General features: G+C 21.7%; 1 protein-coding gene across 20 annotated transcripts in view; it reads left to right on the top strand.

Annotated features, from left to right (window-relative positions):
- LOC129610910 (potassium channel subfamily T member 1) overlaps positions 1-12,467 on the top strand; it is a 206,411-nt gene that overhangs the window by 166,538 nt on the left and 27,406 nt on the right. For 15 of the 20 annotated variants that reach the window (XR_008697111.1, XR_008697110.1, XM_055523712.1 and 12 more), the window contains 4 exons: positions 2,324-2,487; positions 2,710-2,821; positions 4,285-4,470; positions 4,663-4,869. Coding sequence is in view for 18 of the 20 variants with exons in the window: in XM_055523712.1 (XP_055379687.1) it covers positions 2,324-2,487; positions 2,710-2,821; positions 4,285-4,470; positions 4,663-4,869 (669 nt within the window). In the remaining 2 variants the exon portion in view is untranslated. The remainder of the gene's footprint in view (positions 1-2,323; positions 2,488-2,709; positions 2,822-4,284; positions 4,471-4,662; positions 4,870-12,467) is intronic. The other 5 variants (XM_055523724.1, XM_055523722.1, XM_055523720.1 and 2 more) reach the window with 1 other exon arrangement.

Here is a 12,467-nt window from a genome sequence, read left to right as displayed (position 1 = left end):
CTTGTAATTGAATTTTAATGTTTTCACATCTATTTACTTTTATTATTTTTTATTATTATTATTTATATATATACCTGTATTGTATATATGCATACAAATATAACAGTATTCAAGTATTTATTGGAAATAGAATTCTAAAATTTAAGTGGGCATGATTTTATGCATTTCAAATGTGGAAAAATTTTGACTTGCGGTCAAATGTTAAGAAAGTTTACAAAATAATAGTAAAAGAAAATTTCCGCAAATCAAAGCAAATTTATTTTATTTATAAAAATTTTATTAAAGCTAAAAATCAGAGCATTTGAGCGGGTCTTGTATCTAATATACTTATATATATACGGTATCCTTAGATTTATTTTCAAGTAGTTACAAGATTTAGGGAAAAAATACTACAAAATATGGCAAGATTTATCATAGAAGAAAGACTAAATTAATATGAAATCATTAATAATCATTACAATTTCTCATAATTGAGGTATATAAATATAAATTTATTATTGTGAATGGAATTGAGAAATAAATAACCGCATAAACATTGATAAATAATATTCACAATATATCTATAATTCAATTTATGAGATAAAAAGTCTATTAATATTTAACATAAAAGGACCTACATATGTTCATACAAATCAAAATTTTTAAATAAATTAAACAATATAAAATTAATAGAGCATCTGTGACTTGAAAAAAATTCTAAAATTTTCTTTAGAATGCTTTATAATTCGTCATATTTGTACATATATTTCAAACATATAATGCTCCACTAAAATTTGTACATACATAAAATATTAATTTACATGAATAAGAACGATTTACGTGAATAACAGCGGTTGATGACGCTAAGTACATTTAAAGTTCATTGTATTGAATTTTTTAAATGACAATAAGATCAAAGATATTTTAAGAATAAGAAAAACATCAAAACATTTCTAAAAAACAAAATGTACTCTATTATTAAAGTTTATTAACCTTTCATTCAATACCATTAATAGCAGTAAAATATCTTAATTTACAATCTGTAATTCTAAAAAGAGAAGTACATTACTTTATATTTTTAGAAAAGAAAAATAAAATAATATAGATGAAATATCATTCTTTTCTTATTTCTACATTAATATTAATGGACTGAAAATTGAATAAAATTCCATTTATTCTTTTTCCAATAAAAATATCTCACTTCCAGTTTTATTATTACAAATTTGCATTCCAATATAACTTTGATGAAGGCAAAATGAGATCAAAATTGATAGCACGCACAAACCAAATTATTTACAATTTTTTTTTTTGAGAATTTATACTCATTATCAATTACTAATTAAATCATTTACAAACCAACAAATTCAAAATTTTAAAAGTAAATTTTCCAAAAAAAAATAAAGTAGGGTCAAACCAATGATTTGTAATGTTCAACAAGTGAAAAAATTGCTTTTAAAAATAATCTATGAAGTTACAACATTATAAAAGTTAATTTCATTAATATACGAATATATTTCAAAAATTGCATACATTTAGGATGAACAATACATGAAATCTTCGAACATCTATTTGTACATTTATTTTTACGTGTTTTGAATTACATAATTAGTTTGTACATTTTATTACTGTTCGCGTTACAATTTCCGAAATATGACAAAAATTAAAGAGCGCAATTTTGGTAATTACCCTTTTTAATTAATAAAAATTTGGCTAGTCTAGTTCAAGGAATTTTTGAGCTATCATTATGGCGGATAGAAGGAAAGACGATCGGGTAAACAGATGGACTGAGAGAAGGACAGACATGGCCAAATCAACTAAGAATTCGACGTTAATCAAAACACATACTTGTGTACTTATCTTAAACGTAAATTTTCTTAGCGTTGCAAATAAAGTGGTATAAAATTGACCTCATTGTTAAAATGTTGCATAAGATTATGAGAATATCCTTTAAATACTATTTTCAAATTCTATGAAAGATCTTTGAGTAATCTTTAAATAATCTTTAGTTAATATATCAGACAGGCATCTCTTTAACCTCTAAAATTAGTTTATTTACGCTTGCCTACAGCATTCGAGAAATGTATTGGTGCTGAAAACCCAACATGTTGCCAGCAATTAAATTGTGAATAATCATGTTGTATTTTTAATAAATTAGTTTAATTATGTTGAATAGAAAAGTAAATACTTCAAATCGGTATGCCCTATATTCCCAGACAGTCATGCATATTTAAGTTTATTGCATGTAAAAATGGACAGAATGAAGAACATAATCTTCTTTTTTTTTCTTTTTTAATAATCAAATTAAAAGAAAAAAAAAATTTTTTTTTGCAAATTTATTCTGCAGGTTTATTGGATGCTAGGATCAATTGATTGCCTTGATGATCTATTACGTGCTGGTATAACATTAGCTGAAAGCGTTGTAGTTGTTAACAAAGAATTATCCAATTCAGCTGAAGAGGATTCATTGTCTGATTGTAATACAATCGTTGCTGTTCAAACTATGTTTAAGTAAATAAATTTTTAGCAAATAAATTAATGAGATATAATCAAGAAAAGTAAATGTTGTTATAAAATGTTATACATATATGCATATATATGTATAGACATATAACAACACATGTATATATAAGCACATATGTTATATATAATTATGTGTATATATTAAAGTATCAATTTATATGTCTAGGTTAATGATATCATTTTTTTCTTTCTTATTTTCTTTAAATATAGATTTTTTCCAAGTATCAAAAGTATAACTGAACTATCGCAAAGTTCAAATATGAGATTCATGCAATTTAGAGCACATGATAAATATGCTTTACATTTAAGTAAAATGGAAAAGGTAAATATTTTTTTTATTTATTTTTCGCCATTTAAAATTATATGATTAAATTGCATCTCATTTTTTTCCATTTCTATAAAATTTATGAAATTATTTGTTATACAAACAAATTGCAAAAATGAGCTTATATATATTTTAATATTAATTGTATAAGGAAAATATTTAATGAAGCAATTGATTATCTTCAGTAAATCAGGGCCGCCATCAATCAATTCAAATATAAATTGAAATGGCCTTATTTTAATTTTGAATGGAAGTTTATTTATAATTTATTTCAACTTTATTTTACTATTATTAACTATTCGTTCTTCTAGAGAGTTTATAATATGTGTACATGAAAATATTAGTGTTGAAATGACCGATTTCTTTTCATTAACGTTAATGAGGCACTGTTCGTTAAATAATCTAATTTTTCCTCTTAATATACACTTATATACTTATACTTATAATACAAGTTATCGCATTAATAAATCACATATTTATCAAGTGTGAAATTACATTTTAATTATATGACACTAATTTTGTTCATAGTGTTTACCATCGCACATGTCGAAAACATTCTAGAACGCTTCTATTCAACTTTCTGAGATAGACTCTACAATTATCGTGAGAACATGCAGCCACATAGAAATTTATATAAATATTGTTAGATTTTATCAAATGAATTAGTCTAAATTTGGTGTTAACAACGATAGCATTATTTAAAATGCCAATTTGAATCTCGATTAAATTGTAGAAGTTATCTTTTAAGTAACAATATTTGACATTTGTATGAAATAAATTTTACTTATTTTTAATTTAAATTTTGCATATTTATATTGCTATTTCTAGAAAACAATGTTTTCAAAATAAATTTTTGCCTTTAAAGGACAAGCACGAAGTCCTTTAATTGAGTTTGAAAACTGAAATATTTTGATTTATATGGAGCTTAAGAGATTCTATAAAATTTAATCGTTGAGAATCTTTTTCGTCTTGTTAGAGTGCATATAGTCAAAAAAAATCGAACAAAGGTTTCTTGTTTCATCCTAAGTCACGACATTATAAAGTATGAATTAAAATTAGAGTCCAAGTTTTTGAACACAATACCAATAATCATTAGTACACTACTGAAATCATTATGAAAAATTCATAAGTAAAATTTATGGATTTTATATAAAATCTTTATTTCTCTTAAATCTTATCATTTTTAAACTCCTTAAAAATGAAAATGCGGCTCCGTCTTGTTTATAAACACTCAAAATATATTGGAAATATTTTTTAATTATTTTTATTTAAAAAAAATATTTTACGTTCATAATGAAATGACGAATATTTTGAATTCAATTAGTTTTTTTTTTAAATTCACTATTAAAACATTTTTCAACATTTTTATATGCTTAATTTATTTTTTAAATTAAAATTTATATTAAAACAAAAAAAAAATCCATAATAATCTAATTAAAACTAATTTTTTTAATTTTTAGCGTGAAAAAGAACGAGGATCTCATATATCGTACATGTTTCGTTTACCATTTGCAGCTGGAGCTGTATTTAGTGCATCGATGCTTGACACATTATTATATCAGGCTTTTGTTAAAGATTATGTGATAACATTTGTTCGATTATTATTAGGTATTGATCAAGCACCTGGTAGTGGTTTCTTAACATCGGTAATTATATTTTTTTCTTTAATATTATACAAAATTATTACGTAAAATATTTTATTTTCAAAATGCATATTAATATTTAAATGTAATTATGATTTATATACAATCTACAAGAAAAACATAAATTTTGAATTTTTAAAACAATTAAATATTAAAAATTAATTCTCTTTTATATTTGTTTGTTTTTAAATTTAGATGCGAATAACAAAAGATGACATGTGGATTAGAACTTACGGTAGATTATATCAAAAACTTTGCTCAACTACATGTGAAATACCAATTGGAATATATCGAACTCAGGATACATCTAGTTCGGAAGCATCTCATGTGAGTAATTCACCTGTAGAGAAATGGGGACCATTTTCAGCTTTTGGAAAACACTGTGTGCGATTGCGACCGTCGGTGAGTCCACAATAATGACAATACAATAAATAATTAAAATAAAATAAAAATCGAAGTAAAAAAAAAAAACAAAAGTCCACTTTTAAATTGAAATAAAATAAAGAAAAATAATACAAATTTTTTTTTTTTCCAAATATTTAAATGCATAAAATCGAAAAAAAAAAAAGAAAAGAAAAATGCATACTTTTTTTTACTAATAATATAAAAAAAAACACTTTAAAATTTTTAAATATTTTTTTTTTTATTTTTAAACAATAAACATAAAAATCTAAATTTATTTTTTAAAAACATAAAAACCTTTAAAAAAATTGCGTTACAAATTGCGTTACAAATATACAAGCACAGAATTTAATTTAATTACAAAAATTTAAAAATGAAAAAGCCTAAAAAAAAAAAAACAAAATGCCAAAAATCAATATTTTTTTTTTACTTTTTAATTCATTTAAGCCTAAAACCAAAATGAAAACTCTTAATTTTTTTTCCATTAACCTAGCCTTTAATTTTTTACACACAAATTTATTATTTCTTCCTTTTTTAATATTTCTCTGTTATTCTTTTCTATTTCTCTTTATGTTTCTATGTTCTTCTACTCTCTTACTCTCTCTATTTGTCTATATCTACACCATATACTAAAAATTCCTTTAATTATTACGGATTAAGGAAAAAACAAAACAATTTCTTTCTTCTTTCCTTCATTTCGTCCTTAGATTTTTACTTTATTTTATTTCTTTTTCTTTCTTAATTTTTATAAAATTTTAAAATAATTAATTTGCATTCGTATTGAGTGGTTTTATTTGTTTTGTACACAATATACTTATTACCATATTATTAAATTTATTTTATTTATTTTATTTTAAATATATTTTTTTTTTTTAATTTAAAAATTTTGTATTATTTTAAAAGAACAGTGTTGTAATGTTCTTTTCATATACGTACATAAATAGCATTAATTGTAAATTTAGAATATTTTTAAAATTATTTGTGGCTAATAATTATTTTATTTAGATCGTGTCATACATAACTGCTCCATTTATTATGTAGTTTTATAGAAGCTCAAAAACTTAATCTAATAATACAACTATCGTTCCCATATTGCCAAATTTATCTGATTTATTAGATTTTTGATATAAAAAAAACTGCGGCAGGCTTGTCACCTACCTGGTTAAAAAATCTATAACGCAATGAATCTGGGGCATGACTATTTTATGATATCATGACTATGATATCATACACTAGCCTTATGCTCCTCCTATAGGAGTCAAAAGCGGGTAAAAAGAAATGAGATTTTTGAAAGATCTGCCAGATTTCTTAGCCAAAATACAAAATTTTTTTAAGTTTGCTGGATTTTTTTAGCGAAAATTTCCAGATTTTCTCTAAAATCAATATGAAATCCAAATTCGCTCCTTTGCAATCAATAGCAGCCTAACCCAAAAAATATGATTTCGGAGGTATTTATATAGAACCAAACATTTATTTTTTTACGGAAAACGCTAATTCTCTGGTTTTAAAACTATGTCTTACTGATAAAAATACGGCTATAATCGCAGAAAGTATATAAACTCCAAAAATTTAAAATTTAATTTTCCCAAATGTACAAATTTTAAGATGCATCAGTGTTGCAAGAAATAAGCGATTTATAGTTTAAATAATTATTATTCGCGTATAGAATTCTTACAAATCTGTTTGTTGTTATATTCGAACTGTGCGCATATTACCAAAATTTGACTGAAATAAAATATAACTTCTTCAAGTAAATATCAAAGGGAAGCTAAATGTATTACAATAAGTTTAACAGATAAACCCAAACCTTCAAAATTACAATAAGTTTACTTCTATGACTACTTTCATTCGAAAAAAAATTTTTTTCTTTAAGTAAAGGATCTAATATAGAATTAATTGTGTTTAATAAAACACAAGTCGTGCTGCGCTCACCATATAAATAGTTCGTAAAAATAAAGATAAAATAGTAGTAAACTTTAAAGTTTTGTAAGATAAATTACCCATAGCCCACACAATACAACATGCGAGAATTAATCATTGATAAAGTAATCAAGTATCGTTCAAAAATATTGCAAGTATTTTTAATAGTGTAGTAATTTATTCTTTACTAACATTCGGATTTAATATATCCTCATAATATGTAGTTATTAGAAATTCACTTTAAATTTATATATTTTTCAAATTTTTTCTAACAATTTATTTTTCATAGAATTGTAGTATTACGAGTATTAATATAATTGTAGTAATATTAACCATTATAATATTATAGATAGTATAGACTGAAATTACAACACTGTTTCTAAAATTTCACATTTTTTTTGTTAAAATATAAATTTTTGTTTCACTTACACACATATAATTTAAATTTATATATTTAATTTTTATTTTTATGTACCCGGAAATCTTATATAAGTTTATATTTTTGTTCGTAATATTGTTTTAAAATATACTACAAAGCTAAATGTTTAATGTATATCAAATAACTTCGTTGAAAAAAGAAAACTGTTATACTCTTATATAACACTTGCTAATATGTGACATGCTTGAAATTTTTCCTGTATTATGCTTAATTCTGTAAGTGAACACGATTCTTAGTGTAATTTTCAAAAGAAATAAAAAATTTGCTTAAAACTTAATATAGACTTTATAGCTAAATTCGTATTTAAATTTTCAATTATATTTTTATTATTTAAAATTTGTAGTTTCTTTTGCAGATTAGAAAAAAATAAATTTTCAAATTTTTCTGTGAAAATTTTATTTCATAGTTTGAAATAAGATTATCTCATAATTTTATAAAATTTACTACAATAACTTGCGGTTGTTGATCTGAAAAAATTTCGAATGGTGTTGTATTCCATTGAATACAACAACAATAAATTATTTCTTCATATACAGGATTTTTTTTCAGCTTTTACTGCACTGAAAGCTTTCCAATACAATTCAATTTATTTCAATATTTTTAATATTGGCAATATTGAATCCCTTCAAGAAATACGTGCTTTATACTCAATATAATTTATTTAAATTGTATTTTCCCTAAAAATTTATTATACGAGTATTCGAAATTGAAAAGAATTTTAAAACCTAATATTAATATTAGTCTTAAATCCCATTATGTTGATCCTTGTCGTTTATTTTCCAATTATTTTTATTCAATATTTTATTTCAAAATAATTTTTTTTTTTGTGTTTTAATACCCCACATAATTATATTTTATACAATATTATTAAAAAAAAAGCATTATTTATTTTAATTAAAAGAAAAAACAAAAAGCTATTTTAAAAACACAAATAAACAATACATTTATTTTAATATTTTAATAAAACTTTATTAATAAAACACTTATAAAATATTATTTTTAAATATTATTACTTAAAACAGAATTTTATTAAATATAAAAAAATTAAAAAAAATGAATCATTTTGCAACATTTTCTTTTCTAATATCTTTTTTCAAATACTCTTTTTTCTATATTATTATTCTATATATTAAAAATTATAAATTAGCTTTATTTCTTATGAACTCTATAAATATACTCTCTATGCTTGATATTTTATAATTATTATTATATAATTAAGTAAAATTATAATTTTAAATTTAGTTTTCTTTTCCTTTCTTTAAATAATTTTTAAAACTCTAATTACTAATTTATTTTCCTTTAAATTATTTTCTTTTACAATTTTATTGTACCAATTTATGAATTTTACAATAAAAATTTTTTATTTTTTCTTTTAAATCTACTATACTATATTTTCCAATTTTATAGTTTTATTATTTGACAAGAAAAAAATAAAATAAAAAAAATACAAAATAAACTTTTTAAATATAAAATAAAATTTTTTTTTTTTTAAATAATCCAAAAGAATATTTAATTTTCAATACACATTATAATAAAACAAAAAATTTCTTTTTAGATTAATTATTATTATTAATTATAATTATTATAATAATTATAGAATTTCATAAAAACTGTATATAAATCCGAAAAACATGCTTTAACAAATGATTTATATACCGACTTATAAGAAGTAAAACTCAAATTATATAAATATTTATTTATTTTAGTATACTAAAAAAAAAAATTTATTAAAAAATCGGTGAAATAAAATATTTAAAAAAAAATAAAAACGAATGAAATAAAATGAAAAATGACAATCACAATGAGAACATGCGAAACAAACAAGCAGTAAACTCCCATTATAAAAAAATATAAACAGAAAATGTAAAATATTGCAACTGACAAAAATTTACAGTGAACCCCTGACATAATTATAGCAAATAATAAATTTTGACGTAATTGCAACATTTCCGAATTAACTTTATACTTTTTATTTAAATGTGCAATGAATCAAAAAAATTAATGTTAATTATAAAATTACCGACCGTATTGCATTATAATAAGAAAGTTTATGTCATAGCACCAAATTTCACATTTCGAATTTCAATCGGAAATTCTTTATTACGTGAAAGAGAAACTTTCCGATATATGTCGGTTTGTTAGTCTGTTGGTCTTTTTGTCTGTCGGTCTTTTTGTTTGTCTGTCAGTCGGATCGATTTGAACACGCGTGTATCTTAATATTAAACTAATTTTTATAAAGAATTATATTTGAATTAAAATTCACCTAGTCATAGATTGACGAAATTTTAAAGTAAATAATGTCTCAAAAACTTGATGCTTACTAATAACCGATTTCACATTTTTAATAATTTTTACAGAAAATATTCAGAAACAGATTTTCTTTAGCATTTCTATATAAGATCCGTCCGGGAGCTAATGGCAGAACTTTTACTATAGGCTGAATTTTTATTTCAACTCATATTTATATATATAGAAAAAATATTTACAAATTTCCTCGAATATTGTTATAGCAACTCTCGACGGTAAAAAAAATTAATAAGTAACTTTTTTTTGACAACATCAGAGTTAAGAAACCAAACTTTCACTTTTGACCCGATTTCAGCACAAAAATTAAATTAAAGAGAAACTCAATTTAGAATTAAAAAAAAGTTTTTATATGCAAAGGTATTTTAACTGGGAATTTACAGATTCAAAAAATTATTAAATAATTTTATAAAATTCTTTATAAAATTTTCTTTTACCGATTTTTTCTTAATAACATATGAGATTAATAATATCCGTTTTAATATTAGAATTATCATTGTAAATATTTAAATGAAACAGATAGTGACATCTGCATTTTTAAAAATTTCTAAATCATTTAAAAATTTTGAATTTTTATACCACAGTTTTTTTTTTAAATTTTATTAATCTGCAATTTATAATATTATTAAAAAATTAATATGAAAATATTTTCCCCATTTATCTTTATGGAATTTTCATTCTTTAGATTTTTCTTATTGATAATTTGTTACGTTTTACTGGGATTATCAAACCTTTCTATATTTTATCTATAATTATTTTACAAATTATTTTCTTAAATATTTAATTTTAATATTTTTATCACTTTATTAGAAAATTCCTGCCCAATTCCAAAAATTTTACTCATTCATTTTGCATCTTTATTGTTTATTGTAATAAAAGTGTTTTTAACTTTTGTTCTATTGAAACACAATTACTTTGTTATCGAAAATAACTACTTACAAAATCAATATTAAATATATTTATTAACAATATTAACAATATTTCAGAGGGAAATAATTTGAAAATTTTAATTAACAAAAATAGTTTTGAATCCTTTATTGATCAAAAACCAAAAAATTTGAAACCACTAATTATTTACTCCAAAAATCTTAGCGAATTCGGAAACCTCATATACTTTTCGAATTTCTGTAGATTATATTACATACTTTAGAAAAAAAAATAAAAAAACAACCTTATGTAAACTCATGGATCCACATGAAAAAACAAATTTTAATAAGAGCCCAAAGCAAGCAAATACAAAAAATAAATAAACCATACGAAGACAAATTGAAAATTACAAAATCGCGGTTTTGTCCAAGTATATTTCGAAATGATAACGTTTCTAAGAATTTTTTATTGGTCTATGCTCTAACTAAAGTGTTTACCTATTTTATAATTATTCAATGTATATAATTACCAAACCCTAAAAGTATGCAATTTTTTAAAAAATGTTATAAATTTAATAACCAATGTATATAACCGTTATTAATTATTGCATTTAATTATCTGAATGAAAATTGAAGTCTATGTCTATTCTATATTTTTTTTTTCGTTTAAAATTTTTCTATTTCATCCACAATCGCATTTTTTAAATTTATTTGTTATGCGATACTAATGAAAAAATATTGAAAAACTTGACATTTCATATTTATTAATTTCATGTACATGCGTTAATATAATTCGTCAGCATAATGAAATTTACATCTAAATTCTAAAATATCACATTATAACAAAAGGGTATCGTATGAAGGATAAATCTGTATATCAATCTTATCTTATAACTGTAAAACACAAATATCTTGATACAAATAGCTAAACTATCTTGAATAAGCTTTAATTATTTTGAAATTTTAATATTTAATTTTTGAAACATTCAGCCCTATTATGAATTTCTTTCGTATTCCTTAAATTCGGAAAATTACGAATATCATATTGTCAATTCCGAATTACTAAAATTGTGCTCCGAACACAGTAATCATAAATTTTAGTAATTTTAAGAGAATGAGCGTTTTAAATTTTTTTCAAAAGTTGAAAATTCTCTATTTTGTTCTACCTCTAATGCAAATCCCTTTTGAGGGCGTTTTACTGAAATAGCAACAACCAAATAGAATTCAACATTTGACTTTTGAAATAAAATACTAATTTTAACATTCTGGAAAATTGTGCTGCCATTGGTGATTTATAATCTCTCCGAAGAGAATTTGTGATCATTCAAAAGTCTACATTGTAACTAAGTTCGTAATTTATGAGATTTTATGACCGAAATTCATGATATATAACACATTTTGATTATATTATAACAATATTATTAATGAAACCTATAAAATTAGATAAATTTGCATTAATTACCATAATATTTGGATTCATAAATTATATTTCTATCACATTAATATTATTAATAAGATCTCACTTAAAATGTAATATGCATATGTCACTATACAAATAATAAAATATATAATAAATTTTTATCTACTAACAAAATATAATTTTTATTTTTATAAATTTATTTTAAAGATAAAATTTTTTTTTTTCTTTAATTTTCAAAATTTCATTAAAAAATTTTAAACAAAATTAAAACTATAATTAAAATAAATAATATTAATTTACAATTAGAAATTAATTTCATAATTTTAATTAATTTCAAATTAAAATATTTTTAGCAAATATAAAAAAAAAAAACAGAAATTTATTTACAAAATTACTGATGATAATTATTCTTTCTTGTTATCAATATTAATTTAAATAGTAAATTTAGTAAAATTATAAAAAATAAAAATAATAACAAAAAAAAAAAACAATAAGAACCCTTTAAAAAAATTCAATATTTTATACACTCAGAAAAAAATTTTTTTTTTAACAAAATCTTTAGAAAACAGAATTATTATTAATTTTCTAGCTCGCTAATTAATTAGAAGAAAAAAAAATTAAAGAACAATTAATGATATTTGTTTTTCTT

The sequence above is a fragment of the Condylostylus longicornis genome, unplaced genomic scaffold (genome assembly GCF_029603195.1).
Source record: "Condylostylus longicornis isolate FDR11 unplaced genomic scaffold, ASM2960319v2 ptg000048l, whole genome shotgun sequence".
Classification (NCBI taxonomy): domain Eukaryota; kingdom Metazoa; phylum Arthropoda; class Insecta; order Diptera; family Dolichopodidae; genus Condylostylus; species Condylostylus longicornis.
The sequence above is the reverse complement of the archived record's forward strand: the minus strand, read 5'-3'. Positions and strand labels throughout refer to the sequence as shown.